Source organism: Acanthisitta chloris, unplaced genomic scaffold (genome assembly GCF_000695815.1).
Source record: "Acanthisitta chloris isolate BGI_N310 unplaced genomic scaffold, ASM69581v1 scaffold33708, whole genome shotgun sequence".
NCBI lineage: Eukaryota > Metazoa > Chordata > Aves > Passeriformes > Acanthisittidae > Acanthisitta > Acanthisitta chloris.
Window position 1 is genome coordinate 863 of NW_008685944.1, and position 22248 is coordinate 23110.

The 22248-nt window shown below is 50.1% G+C and overlaps 2 protein-coding genes across 2 annotated transcripts in view; one reads left to right on the forward strand and one right to left on the reverse strand.

The window, feature by feature from the left end:
* The first annotated feature begins 3375 nt into the window (after window positions 1–3375).
* TCTE1 (t-complex-associated-testis-expressed 1) lies at window positions 3376–9621 on the forward strand. The gene is made up of 4 exons (XM_009079942.1): window positions 3376–3526; window positions 5416–5984; window positions 7059–7508; window positions 9445–9621. Exons 1-4 carry the CDS (start codon window positions 3376–3378, stop codon window positions 9619–9621), a joined length of 1347 nt encoding a protein of 448 aa, XP_009078190.1.
* Window positions 9622–21642: 12021 nt separating this feature from the next.
* The window catches only part of TMEM151B (transmembrane protein 151B), a gene marked incomplete at its 5' end in the record, with an annotated part of 1796 nt that continues 1190 nt past the window's right edge, over window positions 21643–22248 (reverse strand). Inside the window, one exon of the mRNA XM_009079943.1 lies at window positions 21643–22247. Coding sequence (XP_009078191.1) covers window positions 21873–22247 — 375 coding nt within the window. The remainder of the gene's footprint in view (window position 22248) is intronic.

The window sequence follows — 22248 nt, forward strand, 5'->3', positions numbered from 1 at the left end:
TCAAAACAGGTTCAGCTGAAGAAGGTTTGTTAAGCATGTTCGTAGCAGCATAAGTTAGCTGTGTGAGTGGACTTCTGTCAGCTTCCTCCTGGGAAGGGAAGTGTGATATCTTTTTTATTTTTAAGAAGTGTTAGCATTATTTACCTTTCAGTCTAGCCTGAGTGTTATAGACAAAAACTGGGAGTTTGCTACATGAGCCCATTCACTGTATGTCATTTAATAAAGCCCTTTTAGCATAGGTGACTGATTTGTATGTAGAGTGGGTGGAAAGGAGCATGCAGTAACACTGTTGACTTGGCTTATTGGTAGTGACTTACAGTGCTTCTCTGGTTTTAGTACATGCTTAGCAAACTCAGCTATGGGAAATGTCTTGGCTGGGTGAGACTCCTGCAGCCCTGTCAGAGGGCATGAGCAGTGAAAGAGACCCTTCCCCTGGGGGTAAGCACACCCGGCTGGGTGTGCTCACCATGCTGGGGTGGTGGGAATGGATGTATTGCAGGTGGCCTGGTACCACAGGCATGAAGTTGATTCAGTCTCTTTCCAGCCTTGCTCTTGTTGGCTTCATAGTGAATGGCAAGTGAGGATGGCAGAGTGAGCTGAGCTGACTTGTTCTGGGGCTTAGGTCGAGAGAAACCTTCTCAGCAGCCCAGACACAGACCCCTCAAGCTGTCTGCCTCTCCTTTGGGGCTACCTGACATTGGGGCTGTCCCACAGCTGGGCAGCACACAATGGCTGACCTCTCACTGCAGATAAGCTTTACTCAGAGAGCTTCATCCAATGCATGGAGGGGCTGCACTGTTCTTAGAGCTGGGTTTCAGCTCTGCTTGAGGGTAGCTGTCTCTCCACTTGGTCTCCATGAGCCCCTTCAGCAGTCCTGCATGTGCCATGGGTTACCTGCCCTCCAAAAACCAATCTGTCATCAGTAAACTGTCAATCAGATCATCTGCTGAAACACAGCCAGGAAATAATCCTAGGCCACCAATGCTGCACGGGCTCTCCCCAACACATGCCCTTTAGTGATTGCTTCCAGAAGGTCAGGAAAGCCATCAGAAGCTCCAATTAGCTGTGACTGGCCTGGAGGACAGAGTGATACAGATGCTTTTTGAATAGGACAAAGGACTGAACAAGGAGAAAATATTTTTCCCCCGTCACTTCTCTTCTATTGATGCCACCTCACTGCCTTCCAGCTATGCTTTGCCCTTCTGTTGAAGTCCATCAAGCACCAAGAGCTGGGTTTCAGCTGGGTCAGTGTGCTGTGGAGAATCAGGCGTCTTCTCTTCCCCCTGAAAGGTGGCCTGCCATCATAGCACCTTCTCTTTGCAGAGAAAGGACTCACAGTCCATCTTCACAGCTGCCTATCACTCATTCCTCCTTCTTCCACATCCACTCTTCCTCAGACCAGGCTCCCTTTTTTTACAGCCTGTGCCTTTCTCACCCATACATACAGCAGTGCTCCCTGGAAATACAGCTTCCCTGCCCTTGGCACCCTTCATCCTCCTGCTTTAAGCCAGAGGATGCCCTGCCACTGCCATCTCCAACCCTTTCCTGACTGTTACTCATAAGCAGTTACTCTCTTCTTGGGCCTGCTTCAAGTGCATTTGAAGAAGCCTTTGCTGACATATTTGCAGCATGAATCATTTGCTCCTCTCCTCTAGTTCTCAGCACTTCATGGATCTCCTCTCTTCCCTTTTGCCAGTTCCTCAGATGTCTTTTGGAAGGGGCAGGAGCAGAGGAAGGAACAGTAGCAAAGCCAGCTCCAAAGCTTTCAGGGAGAGAGCGGATGGTGCTGGTGAAGGCAGCACCAGCCGGGAAAGCAGAGGTGCAGGGAGCAGCCTTGTGCAGGGGAAGGACCTAAGACCTTTCATCTAGGGATCACTGTCTGGCTCGCACCCCTGAAAAAGGAGGAGCTGCTTGGGATCAAACAACCTTTCAGCTGAGGGATATGGTGGCCAAAGGTACTACATGGCAGTTATCTTCATCTTGCATGCAGGATTTTTCCACAGGATCCTTTAGACTCCACTGTGTTGCAAGGCCACTGCTGCCCTCAGGTATCCTCTCGGTCTTGCAGGAAGATGTCCTCACCTCTGATATTGCTATCTACCCTGCCTCATGCTTCTTTCAGCAGTCTGTAACTGCTCAGCCCTGTCCTGCAGCCCTGTTAAGTCCAGTTAGCCTCAGTTAATGGTCAGCATGGGTCTGTACAGCCTGGGAGATGCTCACCAAGCCTGGATGCTCTTGTTGAACCCAGAACTCAAGTGAAAGATTCTTTCCTAGCATCTTCTCTGCCGCTTTCTGACTGGTAGTGCTGGTAAAAGAAACATTAGGACTTTCCAGGCAATAAGCATACATGTGGGATCCTGATGGCTGAGAGCACTGGCTCTGAGGTTGGACGAGGAAATAGCAAATGGAAAACTTTGGTCTGGGAAAGCTTTGCAGAGCTAATAGGACTGGGCATCCTTCCTCCTGCTTCAGGCTAGTTCTTTTAGCTCATATCTGCTTAGGCTGAGTGTGGTCTGAACAGGTCTGACCCATCTCATCAGTTAATGGATGTTTGGAAGGAGTTCAGCTGGAGAGTAATTGAGAAAAGCAAGAAAAACTACACTGTATTAATAATAATGTATTCATCTGTAAAGCATTTGTCTTTAAAGAGTCATAAAAACAGGCATACTGGATGAAATCAGGGGATAGCTGGCCCAGCAACCCATTTCTGACAGTGGCTAGAAGCAGACACCTAGAGAAGAGTAGGAAAACAATGCAAGTTTCTTCTTTCCTCCAGCACTCTCCCCACCTCCAGCTGTGTTCAATTCACACTGAGCCATGATTTCCATGCATTTAGTCATTCTTAAAGGGTTTACCTTCCATGGACTTGTCTTGGAACCTGCACAGACTCTTAGCATCTACAACACCCCGTGGCAGAGAATTCCTCAGTTCAACTGCAGTCTGTGTGAAGAACCATCATTTTCCTTTGCTTTAAGCCCAGCTCCTGCCAGCTTCACCTATCTCTTTTATTGGAAAAGACAGCAAACAATCAGTTCCTGTCCATCCTCTTCAACAGCACTCTGAATTAACACCACGTTATTATCGGCTTATTATATGTGGTGCCTAGAGACCTCTTTGTACAGGGCAATGTAAAAAGATAAGGCTGAGTAATAGTTGTTTGGTTGCAGTGCTCCCAGTCCAAAGCAGAGGAGGCAGGCAAAGGGCAGGGGCCAAGTGCATTACAGGAGAGCAGTGTGAGCAGACCATTCTTATCACTGGCCTCTTTCTAAAGTTACCTTTTTTTATTTTGCAGGCAGCCCAGCTGGAAAGTGTGGTGGTGACTTTCAAGTAATTTTCCCCTCACTTCTCCTGAAGGAGAAGTGGGTCCTGATCAGGATGCAGAAGCCAGCAGCTGATGACAGGAGCACAGGCTCGCTATGTCCATCTCAGGCACGCCGCTGCATCACTGAGGATCCCAAGTGGTCCCTAACCACTGTTCCCCACCTCACTGAGCTCTGCCTCCAGCACATCATTCACAATTTTGAAAGTAAGTGTGTTTACCCTGGGACATGTGGTGGAGAAAAAGCATCAGTCCCAGGGAGCAGAGGGCCAACAAGGCAGGCAGATGCATCTGAAAGGCAGAGTGTGGTACCTAGCCCTGCCAAAGGAACAGATGGGGAGAAATATCCCCTTGGGCAGCCAGTTAAACAAACTGTTTAGTTTCTAAGTATGTGCTTGTACACTCCAGGGACGGCTGTAGCCCTCTGGGCTGCTGTCCAGGATGTGGCTCTGCCCTGACCTTGTTCTATCATATCTTCTTCCATCCATGCTGTTCTGGACTCACTTACCTCAACCATGGCTGGGACTGTGGAGTTGCTGTTTCCCTCTCTTGATTCATATATAGGTTATGGTAGCACTCGAGGAGGAGCCCTGTTACACTGAGTGCTGTACAAAAAGATGGAGAGTTGCTCCCTGCCTGGAGGAGCTACCATCTCAGACACATATTGTACTCACAGACTCAGCCCTCCACCATGGCTTTTGGTGGTGATGTGACAAGTTATATCCTCAGGCAGGGAATGTGCTTTTGAAGCAGGTAGAGTGATGAAACACATTAAAACAGAAAAAGCATGTCTCATCTGAGAAGTGACTGGGAGAGGGAAAAGAAGGACCTACCTGTCTTTTTGGCTGACTCAGTGAAGTGGCAGCAAAGACCAAAGATAGCTCTAAGGCTATGTCCACACTGGGACTGTAAGACATTACAGAGGAGCTCAGTGCTGCCTTATGGCAGGAGCTGATGGTACTTGGGGGTCTGAGCTGGGACACCCTTGCAGTCCTATCAGCCTGATTAGTCAGTTTAATGCCAAATGGATTGGACCTATGTTGTGTGTGCATAAAAACAGTGTGCTCAGTGTCATGGGGACCCTCCTGCTGTTACCTGAGCTGTGTGGATGCATCTTGCCCACTGCTGTGGCCTGAGTGAGTCCAAGTGAAGCTAGCCCAGTCCTGCCCATATGTGTCCCACCTCTGCTTGTGTCATGGGACTTTGCAGACAGGGTCACTGCAGTGTCAGCTGTAGGGCACTGGAAAACAGACTCCAGGAAGGGGCTGTGGTAAAAGTCTGGGTGTCCTTAGGAAGGAAGTGCCACAGAAAACAGAGGAAATACAAAGCTAACCCTACTTTGTGTCTCAAAATGTGGTTTCCCATGCGCAGATAGGTCTCTCCACTGATTATTTCTGTTACTCAACATGACTGTGTATATGTCACCAAACATTCATGGTGTGAGTACACATAGTTTTTCTCTGGCATTTCTTACCATGAAGAACTTCACCAGGCAGATGCCAGCTGAGACTTAGGGTGAGCATTGGGAAAGAGACTGAGAGGAGAAAGGGGACAGAACTTTTATTTAAACAAGGTGGACCTAAAAGCTAGGAGTGTGTATCAGTGGAAAGGAACAGGAATCAGTTTTGGGTAAGACAGACACCTGAGTTAAGATAAATAGGTATGAAGACCTGCATGAAGAGCACACAGACAGTTGTTCTCAAATATTGTTCTTCAATATGCTTAGAAGCCCAAAAGGAGAAAGTTCAGCAAATGGCAAGCCAAGCTCTCCCATCACTGTAAGGCTGATTTAGCTCTCTTGGGAGCAGAAGTCCTGCTCTGAATGTGATATGCATTCAAACTAAATTAACTTGGGGAGCTAAGTGTCTGATGCAGTTCCCAAATACTACAAAAGTATACCAAATTACGGTAAAGTTTTATTACAAAAATTAGAAATCCTACACAGAAATTTAGGAGATGAATCTTATGCATTTTCCGCCAGCTTAGTTTCATGCACCAGCCTCTGGCAACTGAAGGCATGGGCACACAGCTGTGTACCTGGGCAGAACCATAGGTTCCTCCAGCCCAGACCAACCTCTCCTTTTTATGCCCTCCAGAAAACCCTATTTTGGACCGTCTTCTGCCTGAGCACCAGAGGAAGGTGCTGGATGGGCTCTCCACTGGCCTCCCACTCGCTGTGACTGCCGACCTAGTAAATGATGAGGAATACTGGAAGAGGTGCTGTATTGAGCGCTGGGAAGTGTGTGACATCTCCAGCTATGGAGACAGCTGGAAACGGATGTTCTTTGAACGTCACCTGGAGAACATCCTGAAATGTTTCATCCCTAACATCACAGACCCCAACCAGGTCCTAGAGCTCATCCCACTCTGCAAAGGCTATGTGCGGAAACTGGAGATTGATCAGTTCCTTCCACCTGTGCAGGTGGGTCAAAAGGAGGAGAGAGATGGCCAATCAGGTCCAGAGAGCGATTCTGAATTTGGTGAGGTCTCCACGCATCACTACGACCTGGGAGTCCTCATTACTGCTCTCCCTCACCTTGAAGAACTTCATCTCACTTATGGCTTGAAGAACTGTGGCATGAACTTTGAGTGGAACCTCTTTAACTTCACTCACCAGGACTGCTGCAACCTGGCTGCTGCCGTGAAGCTGTGCCACAGCTTGAAAGTAATGTACCCCAAACCGAACCTTCCTTCCTCAGCTAGATCTTCAAATCGCGTGGGGTAGAAGTGCAGGGACCAGTTTTGCTTGCTAGCAGCACCCTTCCTTTTGCAAGTTGCAGAGTCTGGCAGAGTGCAGAGATGTTAACTAGCCTAGTGCTGAGTATCTTGCTCTGCAATGTCCTTGTTAGAACAGGTAGTCAGACGGTCAGTGTGAAAAATACTTGCTCCCACAAAACATGTTGCCTGTAGCACAAGGGACAGCAGCAGTCCTGTTTTAACTCCTCACATAGTTCTGGGAGGGAGGAGAGGAGAAGCACAGAGAGAGTTTTTCATAAGGAGCTTTTGGTAGTTACGCTCAGTAAATAGATGTCAACATGCCCCAGAGGAGCAAAGACCCCCAAGAAGAGCATGGAGAAATACTCACACTTGCCTTAGAGTAATGAGGGGTTTGCCTTCTGGGCATTAACAGCATCTTCAGTTCTGTGGCAACTGCAGTGCAGATACTCAACCCCTTCAAAATCCCATTAGGCATTTCTAACCAGAGTGTAGCCAGAGCGAGCTGTCTGAACACTCTTCTCACAGACTGGTGTGTTCTGGGAAATATTTGTCTACTTGGCTTCCAGAAGAGAAATGATCTCACCTGTGGCTGTTAAGGTGCCCTGGTAATGCACTGGCCTTCACAGAGAACACCGTGGTTAGCACTGGTGCATGTGTTCATTCAGACAGTGTTCGACAGTGACCTGGGGTGGGTTCTGCTCTGACTTGCTGCATACATTGGGACAGCTTTATCTTGCTTTAATTTAGCCCCTGTGTTAGCGACCTCTTGCAGTCAGAGGAGAGGAACAGGCATTTCCAGGAGACGAACTGTTTAGAATAGGCATGGGACATCAGTGGCATGCCCTGCCTCCTGGAAGTATCTGCCCACTATAAAAGCAACTACTCGAGCCTACTGGCTTAAGATGTCTGAAGTGAAAGGAGATGAATCCGGTGTGGTGGACCATTGGATTAATTCCCTCAAGATCTTGTACAAAGTTCAATCCAAAGCACTGGCTGTTTTAGTTACCGTTTATCCCCACAGGTTTTAAAGCTGACCCAAAGCAATGTGGATGATGACAAGACCAGGCTGCTGGTCCATAATTTGCTGGATCACCCCTGCTTGGTGGAGCTGAACTTGTCCCACAATCTCATCAGGGACAAGGGGGCACAAGCTCTTGGCGAGCTAATCAACCGCAGCAGATTAGAAACCCTCGATCTGGGTAATAACCAGATCTGTCACCTGGGGGCTGAGGCTCTTGCTAAAGCCCTGACTGAGAACTCCACCCTCACCTCCCTGAATCTGCGCCTCAACTGTGTGGGCGACAAAGGTGGGGAGGTGATCGGCCGTGCCCTGCTGACCAACACCACCCTGAAGTTCATCCACCTGGGAAGTAATAGCCTGTCAGAGCCAACCACTGTGCTGTTCTCCCAGGTCCTGGCTCAGAACACCACCCTGAAAGGCATCAACTTCTCATGTAACCACCTGGGACTGGTAAGAGAACCTCCTTCTCCCTGTACCCTGTGAGCCTGTCTGGTGGCCTTGCAAAGCAGATGCTGAGCCTGCCCTGCCTAGAAGCCAGAGGCAAATGCATCCGTTACTTTGCAATCTTGCTGTGATAACAATCAGTTGCGAGCAGGGAAGAGACTCCAGCAGAGTCAGGAAGGAGAAGGATGTCTTCTGTGCACGCACACGCATTTATCTCAGTCGTTACATCTAGCTCTGTTCACAGTGCTGAATCTGGCTTCAGGGCTTTGGGCTTTTGAGCAGAGAGGGATTTCCCCCCCAACTTCCCAGGAAAATGAAAACCAGGGAGTATGTCTGGGAAAAATCAGAGCCACTTCACACACGTGAGAGTAGTTAATAACGATAGGTGGCATGAGGTGAGGGCCTCATGCATATCCTCTGCGCTTTGGATCTGCTGTGCCATCTGTCACTCAGCAGCACACAGATAGTGTCACCCTTCCAGAATTTCTCCTGTCCATCACACGCTCAGAGGAGACTGTTGGAAAACTGGCTCGGTTGCTGAGCTTCTTTAACTCACCCTGCAGCCCTGGAGCAGTGTGGGAGGTCAGAAGTGTCACGTCTGGGTGCTTGTAAGTGGCTCCTAAAAGACAGGCTTACATTTTCTAGACAGAAGAGCATCCACAGATCTTTCTACATCCCTAAGAGCTGCAGTATGCAACATGCCCACAAACCAGACCGCTTCTCTTCTGCTGATTAAAAAGAGCTTTAGAAATCTGAAACTAGACAGCCAAAAGCAATCATGCTGGCTTTTAAACTTTCTGTGCTGCCTCAATTATTCTCACTGTCAAATAAAGAGACAGCAAGACCAGCTGTCCCTGCTGGCAGGAATATTGGCAGCAATGTGTTTGACAAGGGGTTTAAAAGGATTTCATGGCAGAAAACCTTTTGTGAGTTCTGAGTTTTATGGTCCTGGATGTGGAAAACCATTTGAGTTTAATGATACAAGAGGGCAAAGGTTGGAAAAGATAGTAGGATTTTTGTGTAGTAAATAATAGTCTCTATGCTTAGCATCTTCCTTCTTATGAGCTCTCCTGTTACCCATTTGTGAAGCTTCATAGCAGCCCAAAAGTGGGCTGGTGGTATTAGCTTTGGGGACAAGGGTTTTTTTGCTAGAGGTGCATCAAATTCTGACCCCTGTAACCCATTAAAAGGAGACTTCTGCCCAGCCCTTTTTTGCCCTGCCCTTTTTGGCAAGAGGGCTAAGAGGCAGGGTGCTGGGATGAGGGAACCACCTGGATGGAGGAGATGGGGCAGGAGGTGTATTTGGTACCAGAAAAAGAATAGCTATGGGGAAAAAATTCAAATTGTCACATCCCTAAATACAGTGCTTCAGGTAACAGAGGAAAGCACCCAGAGTGAGTTGCCTCCCCAAGGCTATCTACATTGTATTTTCTGTCCCATGCAGTCTGGACTTCAGTTGCCTGAGATGTTCCCCTCAGGAAAGCCAATGCAACCTGGGAAATGGCATCCAGGCAGGAAACTGCCAGGACTGGGGCTCTCACCACTGCCAGGATGAGGAGCAGCACACTAATCACCCTGCCATTTGTCCCCAGCCAGCAGTGAGCTGGGGACTGGGGGGCAGGGGGGAGCAGAGACTCCTCTCAGGTTATCATCGCCAGCCTGAGCTTGAGAACTCCTGACATGGTACCCAGAGGGAGTCATTAGCATGTGTCACATCTCTGAGAGCTACATAAGGTTATACTCCTTCCCCAGCTTCTTCTGTGAGCAACATTTTGGCCTTGGGTGAAGGCCTGTGTCAGTTTTGGCACCATCCCACTGCCAGTAGCAGTGGTACTGCCATTTCCCACTGCCAGTAGCAGAAGCTGCCCTGGGGAGGGAAAAGGAGCAGTACAATTCTCTATTGGATCTCCTCCCTTAACCACCTCTTCTCATCCTTTTGCAGGGTGGTGGGAAACAGCTGCTTGAAGGGCTGGTGGGCAACAAGGCTTTGACTGAGTTAGACCTCCGCCAGGCAGAGGTGGACCAGGAGACCGAGTACCTCATTCACCAACTTGTGTGGGCCAATCGGGAAGTGGCAAGGCTGGGGTCCCTGCAGCACCCCACCACCAAACCCCTCTGAATAAAATGCTCCAGAGAGCAATGAGCTTTGGAGGTGCAGCGTTGGGAGGTATTTTAGTTCAGAATCTTGGTTTAATTCATATTTCTGAGAAACACTTAATGTGTCGCTACTATCACAGCCTTTCCCAGACCCCCATCATCCAACCTGTGACTTAATAGGGGACAGACATTAGACATCAAGGGACTGTAGTGGCATCACAGAGCAATCTGCCTCTAGACCCCTCTCTTACTGCACCCAAGACTAAATCCCACCTCCTGTGGCATTTCTTATGTGCCCCAGCAGGAAGCTTAGTTCAGGTATCTGAATATTGCTCCATCTGTAAAGCAGCTAAGGTAAAGTCTTCAGCATCTAAATGGTCTAGTCCAGATCTAACTTGCAGGGCAGGCAGCTTTTTTAAGTGTTTTGCTGAGGAGGATGTGAGATGCATAAAGGATTGAGGGAATGTTGTTCCTAGTTCCTTGGCAGTTATTTCTGGCTATTGCTCCACTCAAGAATGTATTTGTATTTATAGCAAAATCTGTATGGAGACTGATATGGGTGGTGAAAAGTAAAACAACAAAATTATTCAGTAAATGAGAGGTCTCACCACCATGGTTTCCTGCTTTGGGGTGTTGTGCCTTTGATCAGTGCTAGCCTGCTTTGTAAACAGGTGAATTCCTTACAAACCAGATGCTTACCTTACCTGGTAGTGCTCTTCTGTGCAAACCTGTCCAAAAAAACCCCCTGTGTTTTGTGTAACTTCAAGTTAGAGGGGTCCCTACAGGACTGCTGGCCCACACAGCCCACAAGGTTGAAAACAGAACAGCTTCCTTAGGCTTGGAGCAAAACAGAGCAGCTTCCTTCCAGCCACCTGAAGACAGGGCAGGGCACATACTCAACTGTCTTGATCAGGAGACATCATCAGGGAATTAAGTGAGTGGGCCGACTTTCATCCCCTCCTGCTCTCTGAGCGATGAAAAGGCTTCACATGCCTCCAGCCCTGCCCAGCACCCATGCCCACAGACCCACTGCTGGCAGCCACCTCAGTGAATCATCTGAAACTTTTATTACACCGATTTGGTTTACAATCTTTGTATTTTGATATTTCCAACAAAAAAGGCAACATTGTGATATACTGTTTGTACATATATAGAGAGACAGACAGAGCTAGATCATATTGACAGAGTTGAAAAGTAAAAACTGTTTCCCAGTGTTCACAAAAGAATTTATTCACCACGTACCCGCTTCTGCCTTGCCCTGCCTGATGGATACAGACACCCACGGTGCCACTGGCCCCCGAGCGACAGGACCTTTACCTGCGCCCTGTCACACCCATATAAATCAGAAAGGATGGAGTGCAAGGCTGTCCCTGGCAGTGGTGGTCGCACAGGGGGTGCCCCAAGCCCTCACAAGTTTGTGTTGCCCTTCCCAACTATTGATGGATGCTTCGGGGCCTATAGCCACAGGAAATCCTAACCAGCGGCAGCAGCTGTGAGACCTCACCACCTGGGCATCTCCCACTACTTTTTTCCCATCCTCGAGACCGAGGTATTGAATAGACTTTTTTTATTTTTATTTGCATTTACAAAATATTTCCACTGGATGACACATCTGAATGAGATGAGAACTCATGTTTAGAAACAGCAGAAAAGACCCAGATCAGCATTAGGCTGATGAAGGAACAGCTCCAGCAGCGAGGGTGGGGGCTTAATGGGGGTGGCCTGGTCTTGGGCAAGCCTGCCTGTAGCTCCAAGGACAGGGCTACAGCTGGTCAGCCAGTTGTGCAATGAAAGCTCATGCTGTGAGGGCAGCAATGAGATCCTGCAGACATGCTTAGCAGACACATGAGGAGGAATTGGCCGCCAGAGCCAGTGAGGACAAGGGAAGGAAAGCAAAGGGCTTGGGAAAACCTGTCATCACCAGAACAACCGCAGACTTGCTTTTTAGGGTATTTGCTGCTCCTTTTCCTGCAAACAGCTGAGACTGTTAAGCACCCTCCAAACGGACTCCTGGGCTGCCACATGCAGGAATGGCTGGACAGATAGCTGTTGCCTGGAGAACCCTTTGCCCTCCCTCCCATCAACCTCTTGGCCAAAGAGCAAAGTCTAAACCAAGCAGCCTGCACCACTTGCCTGCACCCAAGACCAACAGTCCACTATCTGCCAGTCTGCAGGGCTTGAAACCATTTCAAATGCTACACACACTGGTAAAAATGAAAGGTCTGACAACAGCAGCAGATTGTCTGAGTGTATTCCTCCTGTTGGTGGGTCATTTGTCAGCTCCAGTTACCATGGGGTGGGACTGCCTTGCAGAGTGGTAACTAGCTGGTTAGTTGGTGCTGGGAAAGGAACAGTGCAGTGCCAGGATGGATCCTTTAGCTCTCCCATGAGAGCTATCCCCAAGGAGTACCTCAGCCTTTGAGGGGGAGGGAATGGCCTCCAGAACCACCACCATCCACCAACACAGCATGAGCAGCACTCAGCAGCAGAGGTACCCCAGCCAAGCTGGGTGCATACCCCTGCCACGGGTCTGTGCCAGAGAGATGGGGGAGGGATGGAGGTGGCCAGAAGGTAAAGGGAATGACACAAGGGCTTGCACTTGGGCTATGTCAGTGGGCGCCCCATGGGGCTGGAACAGGGGTGCCCAGCTGGCTCACTCCCACAGCAGATGGTGAGCCTGGCTTCTGTTGCTCTGAACAGAGTGCACACGGCAGCAGGAGATGGTGGCCAGCTTCCCAAGCTTGGCTGCTTCTGCTCACAGCGACACAGGCATCGATTTGCAAGGTGTCACACTGGCATATGTCGCAAACAGGATGGCAGGTTGATTTCCAGCACTGACTGGGAGAGGAGGAGCAGGCTGCTGCGGTGATGGGCAGAGGCTGTGCATGGAGATGGTTGCTGTGTTCAGTCTCCCTTTGCTCCCATGGAGCTGGATTTGTCCACGCTGAGCTTCTGTCCCTGCCTGCTGGGTACCTGCTGCCCCTCTGCAGTCAGCCAAGGTGCTGGTGGCCAGGGTTCAATAGCAGGGGAGAAAATGGATATCCTGTGCACTGCCTCTGGGACAGCATAGTCCAGGGCTTGGGAGGCTCAGAGAATTTCCAGGTTGCCTCCTACAGAGGCAAACTATGAAACTGAATTGAGGAGGAAACAGCACACTTGTAAAACACTGTGCCAAGCACTACTGGTCTGAAACACACAGTGCAGACCACAGCCCTGCACTGCACACAACTGACACAAGCTCTCCTGATCACTGGTCACCCACCACTTTACCCCATCAGCTCCTATATCACCTGTGCCCTGTGTGCAGCAGATTCCCTCCAACCTCCTTCACCAGCTAGCCTCGCACACCACCCTGCTGACAGAGCACTTTTGGATGAACTAGATCCTTTCCTGCTTCTTCCTTCAGTTTCAGTGAAGAGGGATGAAGCCTGAGCTCATGAGGCTGGGGAGTGGCGCAGAGCCAAGTCCTGCATCGGCTTCCCTAGGTGGAGGGGACGGCTCAGGAATGAAGAGTTCCTCCTCCCTACAGGGTATGCCTGAAATAGCCAAGCCTGTCAGATCTCTGTCTCTGGCCGTGATGGATTAGCCTCTCCAAGGCACGAGGCAATTTATTCATTAGTGACATTTACACCTTGTGGCTGCATTAGCCATCGCAGTTGGTGACACGTGCTCAAGCTGTCAGTGCTGGGCTTGGAGGCAACATCACTGCTCCAACAGTGCAGTGAGACATGGCCTGGGCACCTCAGCTTGGAAATACCTCTTGCCTGTCTCCTCAGCCAGAGCACACACAGACTGCATTGAAAGCCCACTCTGTTTCTGAGCTTCTTCATCAAATGCCCTGCTCCTGCTCCCTCTGTTTCCCCTGCACACTCCCTGCCTTTCAGCACCACTGGTCCAGCATCACAGCCTCCTGCCTAGTTTTGCCTTCTGTCTCCTGTAAAAAACGCATCTGCAAAGCCTTTCTCATACCAACCCTCCTCTCCACATGTCTTGCTGAGAATTCACGTGCTATTCTGCACTCTGTCAGCTGCACCTCATGCAGCCCACAGCAAAGCCACCCTCAGCCCCAGTGGAGAAACACAGACCCATGTTTGGAGACTCCTCCAGCAGACACACTGCTTCTACCATCATGCTGTCTCCTGGTCCCACACTGCCACAGCAGCCAACCCACCTCTCCTCCCCAGGAGCAGCACCAAGGGTCTGGAGACAAGGACCACCAAAATGTCAAAGCCTCTGTTTTCTAACTTCAGTCTGTTGAACTCACCCTGTCTACCAAGGCTCAAACAAGTACTGTGAAATTCTCTGGGAAAGCAGAGGGATACCAAAGGGAGGCCAGGATGTGCTGCAGTTGCCCTCCACCAAGCAAGCAGGAGGCATGCTGGGGCAGGGAGCACTGCTGGAAGGCTGTGCACAGGCAGGGTATGGTGAGGTCTGACCACCAGCATGCCTGCAGTCACCACACATTCACTGGCATTTCACGGCTGGCGCACAGCACCTAGCAGGGAGAGGACTGAAATGATGCAAACACACAGCCTCAGAGGAGTTCAGGGGAGGAGTGTGCTTTGGTTAGCTCAGTTTGTACATCAGGTTTGGGGAGGGTGGGAAAAGCTGGAAAGCACTGTCCAGGGAGCAGATCCAGCAGCTCTCCCTTTTCAGGCAGCCAGCAATGGATTAGCTTGTTCTCAAACACAGTTTACTCCATGCTTTTATCCCTGCTCTCTGCTACTCGCTGCAGCAAATATGACATTTCACACCATCTCTTCACAAAAATCAGGTCAGGAGCTTCCTCTCACGAGGAACAAGCAATGCTCTATCACCCTGAAAAGCCCTTGCCGCAAGAGTGGATGGGTGACACTAGACCAAAGCCACAAACACACCAACCCTCTGCAGGGCCACAGGTCCCAGCTGTGCACACAAGCATGCAGAAGCCCACCCTGACACACATACGTGTGCGGGTGGATGGCCAGGTCACACCTCCAGGGACAGAGGAAGACTTTAAACTCCAGCCTCCATGCCTGACCAGCCTATCCCACTGCAAAAATCACAGGGTCACCATACTGACCTACCTTGAGCATTTCTTCTCCACTAGTAGTGCACATTTCTAACAGAGATGTATTGGAGTGGAAGGTTTAAACCCACCTCATCACCAAAAATTAACTTTTTTTTTAAGCAAGGAACAGCAATGTGAAACACTTCTTGCAACTGTTAAGGCCTTCTAAGCTCAGTTTGAAAAAGCTGTCGGCATTTCCAAAGTTAAATCCTGTTATTTTGGGGTCTAATTGTCAATGCTGTTTCTGCAGTTGGTTGTGCTGTGCATGCTGCTCTGTCAGACACACTGCTATTCTCATTCCCCTCTGCTTGGCTTCTGGGGACAGGCTCTTTCTGGGGGGCAGATGCAGCACAAACAGAGCCCACCAGCTTCTGGTCTGGTGGGACCAAGGAAGTAATGCCCACTTTCAGCTGATCCTCCCTCTGCATCTGCTTCCAGAGATGCACATGGACTCAGCCTTGGGTTTTTCCAAACTTTCACCCTGACTGGTTCATGGGCTGCCATCCAAAGTCCAAATTCAGGGAATGGCAGCTGACGGCACTGCTAATAGACATTGGGACCATGGGACTGATACAAAGTACTACGTCATCTCACCACATTCTAGCTAGGCTTTTTCTTTCACTATTGTGAGCAGCTAAGATCGCATAAGCAGCTTGGTGCTGATGGAGAGTGAAAGAACCTCATGTGTCTGTGTGTGAAGTTATTTTGTTCTACAAAATCTGCTGAATTATAATCACAGTAGGTGATCCATCCGTTCATGAAGTTCAAAGGACTGGGGAGGGATCAGGATGGGCACCATTTCTCATAAGCTTCATTTACCCCAAATGAAGTTTACAAAAACCAAACAAACGAACAAAATGGCCCAACAAAAACAGTCTTCCTTGGAAATGGGGGGAGGAATAAAACCCACTTAGCTTTCCAGCAGTCGCTGTGCTTATTCTCAGTGCTAGATGGCCATGCTGCACATTGTAATGGGCTCCTGAAAACTTGGCAGCTTCTGGAAGAGTTGCATAGGTGGATGATGTACCTGTTAGTAGAGCCTGTTTATGAGCCGCAGGAAGAGGAACTTGCTGAACTGCACAGAGACACTGTCCCTCCCCCAAGACAGATAGATGAGGTAAGGAGGGAAGGAGGAAGGGCAGGCCATGAGGCCATGGGTCTTGCAGGTTCAGTTCTGTCCTTGAGACCTCTTCTCCCTCACGTGTGGAAAGGCTATGGTCCTGTGGGAGAAGACTCCTCTCCCCATGCTGTGGAGGTCCATTCGCTCATTAGCTTGTTTTTAAGGGAGTTGACGAGACCACATCCATGGGCATAATGTTCCCCTTGGCACAACAGCTGTGATGGAGGCAGTAGAGCAAAACAATTCAACCCACTGCTTGCAGAGACAGTAGATATTCAACATTCATTCATGCTGGCCAAGTCGCAACACAAACTCTATGCATCAAAGCAACACTGTGACAGATCAATTTGTTTGAACTCGAGGACAGACCCCTCTGAGGAGCTGCTAAGCCAAACTTACATTAGTATAGTACCATTAGTTTCAATAAAATTACACTGAGAATAAACATAGCCCATTAATTTCTACCTGAAACATGATCATGCCCCTTTCCACTTTTTTCCAGAATGCCCATAGGGAAAATAGCTCTAGGCAGGCTCAGCCCCAAGTCCCCACTGGATTCTCAAGTCCTTATGAACCAGCCTTTGGTCCCCATGCATACCTGTCTCAGTGGAGACACGAGGCCTAAGTGCATCACAGGAGGCAGCATCACCAAATAGAGCTATCACTTAAACCATGTCCCATTTCTGAGATCATCTGGCTCCAGATCATATTCATACAAACCTTATTCTAACCACTGAGTATGAATGAAACATGATCGGAACCTAAGATTTAGAGCTCTTTGGTAACACATCTTGATGGTGGTGTAGTATTTCAGACCCAGGCCCTACAGCTAACGCGGCAGAGTAGGAGCACATTGCAGCAAGGTGGTACCCTACTAAAAGTAAGGCAGCACCCTGGTGATACTGGACAGCAACACTGAAGCTGTGGTTGGAAAGGCTGGAAGGAAGTTTAAACGGCACTGTTTGTCCCACCAGCTAATCAGCAGGCACTGTTTTACTGACACAGGATGCTACCCAACTTTCTTAAACTTCCACTTAATAAAGCTTTTCCTGCAGTCCCCACCCCATGGGCATTCAACAGTTATTAAACAGCTCTACAGCCTCTTGAGTGGAGAGAAAGCAAAGAGCACAGGGACCAGCTGGGCCTCTAACGTGTTTTATGGGGAGCAGAAAGGGAGAGTGGTGTGCTTGTTTGACAACAGATAAACAGCAGCTTCCCCAGCCCTAATATTTGTCTGGTGTGTGACTCTGGAAGGCCTGGCCTTGGCCATAAGCTGAGATTCCCTCTCCCCATCCTAATGAATGCCCCTACAACTGCTCAACCCGACAGCCCTCTCTGAAATCTCTCTCCTTGGTGTGGAGTGGGACATGACACGCAGTGGGCTCAAGAAGTACCACCAGACTGGCTGGTGTCGTTAGCTAGTTCTGCAGAAGCAAAGTGCTAGGCACATTTGGGGAGCTTCCAGTGTGCTGAAAGATGGATAGGTGAGTGGTGTATCTTGAAGATCAGCTAATCCAGAGCTTCTCATGCGCTCATTCTCTCTCTTTCTCTAGTTCAGGAAAGCTGGAGAGCTTCTAAGTACCTAACAAATATACTGACAGCAATGGGAAACACCAACTAGTTCAAACTTATTCCCAGCCTTGCTGTGGTAAGGACTCTTCTGGGATGCATTAGCACCATGAAGGGTCAGGAAAAGTAGTTGCTAGCATAAAAAAAAAGGAAAGCCTGCAGCTAAGTGCAATGCTGAGCCTGACTCTCAGCCCGTGGAAAGCCGCAATGGGTGGATGATGTATGGAAAAAAACCAAAGACATCTGACTGCAGAGATCCTCTAGTTATTGCCCCCATCATACTGACAAGTACCCAGCTCTCAACTTCCCAGAGGGTGATGCATGCTGTCCTGCTTTCCTTCTGTAAGGGGCCAGCAGCTCTGCATACTTCGCTCACTTTGAAGAGATCTTCTGCACTAGAAATGAGGACACAGCCACCCTGACAGACCAAGGCATTGCCTGTAGCTTTGGCCCTCCTCTTGCCCAAGCTGGGCTCAGAGCAGGAGGGACACACTCACTACACAAGGAAAACTTCTGCATCACGACACAAGCCAAGGTTTGGCAAGTGAGATCAAGACCCTGGGATTAGTGAAGGGAAGGCTACAGAGATAATGCCTGCTTTTGTCGGGAAGGCCATGGGGGAAAGGAGCAGAGCCAATTAGACTTGCCAGTCAATGGAGGAGAAGTAATGGGATTAAGATACAGCAGGGAGAATTCAGGTTAGATATAAGGGAGAAGGCTACCATGAGAGGAGCAGACTGGGCCATCGAACGAGCTGCCAAAGGAATCGTCATCACCAACACAGACATGGCAGAGAGCAGACACAAGTCTGCAGGAAGAGCAGACGCCTGACTGCTGCTCAGCCCAGAGCTGTGGTGTGTGGATGGCTGTGTGCTGAGGAGATGGGACCACTCCACCACGGAGAGGCTGTGCGCCAGAACAGCGACAGACTGTCTCTGGGTATCTGTGCTAGTAACCCAAGCCATACAATTTTATCAGCTGCCCTTTGCCCAGGGCACTACGGTCCCTCACCAACACTTAGAAGGAAACCGATACCCATACACCCTTTTTGGTGGCAGTGTCCCATGCCAGGAGTGGGAAGGAAGAGCCCAGTTTTCTGCTCTGAATTTGTCTGCCTGGCTCAACATGCTGCCCTGCCATTGCAGGCAGGGAGAAGGAGAGGGAGCACAACTCCAGTTTCAGTCCGTCCTCTTCAGCTCCACCACATCTCTGACAAGCCACCAGGCAGCTCCTGTCTCTCCAGCCCAGTCCTGCTCCCCTACCATATCCAGGTGTGTCATCTCCCTTTCCTGAGCCTGAGGCAGTGCAGGAATGTCTCCAGCCTGCTGAGAATGGAGTAGGATGGACAAGGGGCACAGCTCCACCAGGTGCACGGGTTAGCAGGGCCAAGAATATGAGGAAGATCTTTGAGAAATCCTGGCATGCAGTAAGGAGCAGTGACTAGAAAGGTCCGAATTCTCAGAGTACTGTAGGTCTGGACAGCCACAAACAGTGGCACAGGGACTACATCGGGGACCTGGCTGTGACTGGCACCACGTACATGGGGAAGATGTTCAGCAGCGCAAAGTCTATATGGATCCTGCCCATAAGAGCAGCAGCCATGCCTTGAAGATCCACATGTCTACCTGGATAGACCACCTCCAGGAAAAGATTTCATAGGTGAAAATGGGACCAGAGGAACAGGTTATGGCATTCTCATGGAAAGCCCCATAGAAAGCCAAGGACATGATGCCCGAAACTCTGCTGCAGGTGCTAAAGGACAGGGGCATAGAGACTCTGTTAATGTGTCCCTTTTCTGAAGCCTGTCTTTGCCCCAGGGAGCTAAAAGGCCTGCCAAATCCTAGATAAATCCATCTGTCCAAGGCACCTCGGAGGCTGGAGATAGAAAGATGAGCCACCACAGCCTAATTTAAGCAATGTGTAGGAGATTTCAAAGAGAACATGGAAAGAAGTACAAGCAGACCACATTCCTCACTAATGACCCGTTGCAGCTCCACTGTCTCAATTCACTGGGACACACAAGCACACACCATTATCTCCCCAGAGTCACGAGGACACTCAACATTGGCCTTGGCTTACATTAGGCCCTTAGAGAGAGAAGCACAAGTGCACAGCAAGCCAAATGTCATTACTAAGCAAGAAAATCCCAGGGCTGCTTTCATCCAGTCTAAATCTGTGCCCACAATAATGAGAACAAAACACTGAGAGGGATGTGCCCACACTGGAGACCTTACGGTCCTCTGTCCTCCAAGGGACCCTCTCCTTTAAGGCAACATCTAGATCTGGCAGTAAGAGTAAGAGCAGATGACAAGACAGATTCATAACAGAATGAGATTTTAAGGGACTTTCTGTTCAAACCTTTGTTGTTTGGAGTCTAGAACTTGAGATCCAGGAGGACAAGCTGACTTGAAGAGCAAGAGACACTGACCAGGATATGCAGGGCATGAATAACAGAACAGTTGCTCTAGGGGAAGGAAAAGACAAGCAAAGCCCTACAAGCCCCACTCCAGGCTCACTGGCAAGAGATGACTTTCCAAAGAGGACTGATGTGGTGCAAGAGTGCATTTGCAGCCTCCCCAGGACCTGGGAGGTGAAGCATTACAGCAGCATGATAAGAGAAACAGATGCTTCGGTACGAGCTGGCAGGAAGAAGACAGGCTGGACTAAATACAATGCTTCACTGTTTGCTGTTACATCTTGCCCTTCCGTGATAGATACTAAGGCAGACACCAAGCTCCAATGCCCAGGTGCTAATGGACTTGCCCTTGTCACTCAAGACCTGCTGCTCTTAACTGTTGTTTGCCCCAGCTGATGAGGAAAACGCAGTGAGGCTGAGGAGCAGTGTTGTCTGGAGAAATCACTGGCTGATTTGGCATGCACTCCCCCAAAGAGATGACTGAAAAGGAGACAGCTTTTCTGAGAACAAGGACAGAAGAGGTCTGGGGATGTGTTGACAGAGAAGGGAAAACTGGGTGTATGCATGCTTCGGTGACACAAGGGCTCCTTGCCCAATGTCACCGACATCCTTTCCAACAGGACGGAAAGGGTAGCACAAAGCTCAGAGCAACCTGCCCTGACAAGAGCAAGGCAGAGAAACACAGGGGCTCATGGGCTACACAGAAGCCACCTCACTTTGCACAGCCTGACACCTCCCTGCAAAAACCTTTGTAGTGCAAACCACTTGGTTTTAAGTGGGTTCCTCTCTAATGTATCCCAGACCTCTGTTCTGCAGAGCATCCCTCATGGCACATGCCTCCTGCACGGGTCCTGCACCCACAGAAAGGGAATCCCTTTGCCCCTCGCTTCCCCAGCCCAGGTTCCCAATGCTGCAGCATGCTTTTGCATTTCTCCCTCCCAACCCCTCAGAGCTCTCTGCCAAACCCAGGCTGCCAGGAGTCCACAGCTCAGAGTCTGGAGGCAGAGCCCAGCTGGATCTCATGCAAAATTCACTCGTGCAGACATGCACCAACCTGCTGCTCCATTATCAATAGGTGAACTGCAGCTGAACCTACCAGAGCCTTCCTCGATGCTTGTCTGAAGCAATTAGGAGTCACTTCAAAGCCAGGAAGGGTCCCCAGCCACTTGACGTGCCACCTGATACCATGGTGCCTGCCCCAGTGCCATCCTCTTCCCCTTCCCGAGCTCACCAGAGGCCTCTCGTTTTCTCTTTCCAGCTGAGCCCTCCTCCAGCAAGCACATCGGTAGCGCTGCAGATCTCTGCTCCATCTGGGTTTGCACACTCATCCCTTCCCCGGCGCTGCCTGCCCAAACAGAAAACCCTTTACCTAGGGGATGCTGACTCAGAGCTGGCGCACTGAAGCTTCCTAAGGAGCTGAGCCTGGGATCTTCTGGAGGCAATGCCATTCCCAGCAGTGAGAACAGAGTAACAGTCGGAGCATGGTCTAAAAAAAAAATGTGGCGAGGGTGGGAATGGTCAGGGGGGAAGGGGAAGAGCTGGATTTGTGCCTTTCAGCCTTCACTCTAACCTGCTGCTCAGCTCCACGTGCCTGGATGCCCCAGACCTTCAGGCACAGGCAGTTACATGCCGCTCCCAAGGGGATCGTTCCCCTCCACCCTGCAAGGGGTCTCACTCCAGCGTGGGAAGCAGGGTGGGAAGTGGTGCAGCAGGGTGCTTTCTGGTGGCTGCTGGTTCCTCGGAGCACGAGCCAGCCTGGAGCCAGGGCTGGGAGCCAAAGCCACCCCTTCCCTGCATCAGGCCTGTCGTTTTATTCTCCCCTTTGGATCTTGATGCCATGAATTATGGTTTTGGGGTCAGTTTGATTGAATGTTATTTTTCTTTTTTTGCAAGTGGTGGTTGGTCTGGAGTTGCGTGCCATGTCAGGGGGAGCATCGGCACCCACCCCTCTGGGAGGTCAGAGCCACAGCAGGGGGAGCTTTTGCTGGCTGTTGGAGCGAGATGCCATGTTCACTCCATCCTGATGTTCTCCTAGGCTCTCTCCCTGTGCTCCTCTCCCCAAATCCTGCACTGGCTCAGGCCAGGTAATGGACAATGAGATCTCACCGCCCTCTGCTTTCACAGTGAGGTCTCCACGCAGGACCCGTTGCGGTGGAGGTGACGGTGGTCGTGGTTCAGGCAGCCTTCATTGCGGTGTACGATGAGGACAGGGAAGTAGAGGGCATCCTGGTAAGGAGGGGGGTCTTCCTCCTCCACAGTCACCTGGCTGGAGAGGCGAGTCTGCTCCGTGGGGCAGCTCTGCTCATTCAGGCTCCCGCTCCGGCTCTGCCAGAGGCAGCTGCGTCGTGAGCCGTACAGGCGGCCCAGGGAGAAGCGGCTGCTGCTGAAGGGAATCCTGGGACTGCCATTGCAGATGCTCAGAGCACTGCGGGAGAAGATGGAGGAGCTGCTTATAGTCCTGTGGCATCGCTCGCAGTTCTGCCGGTAGCCCCCG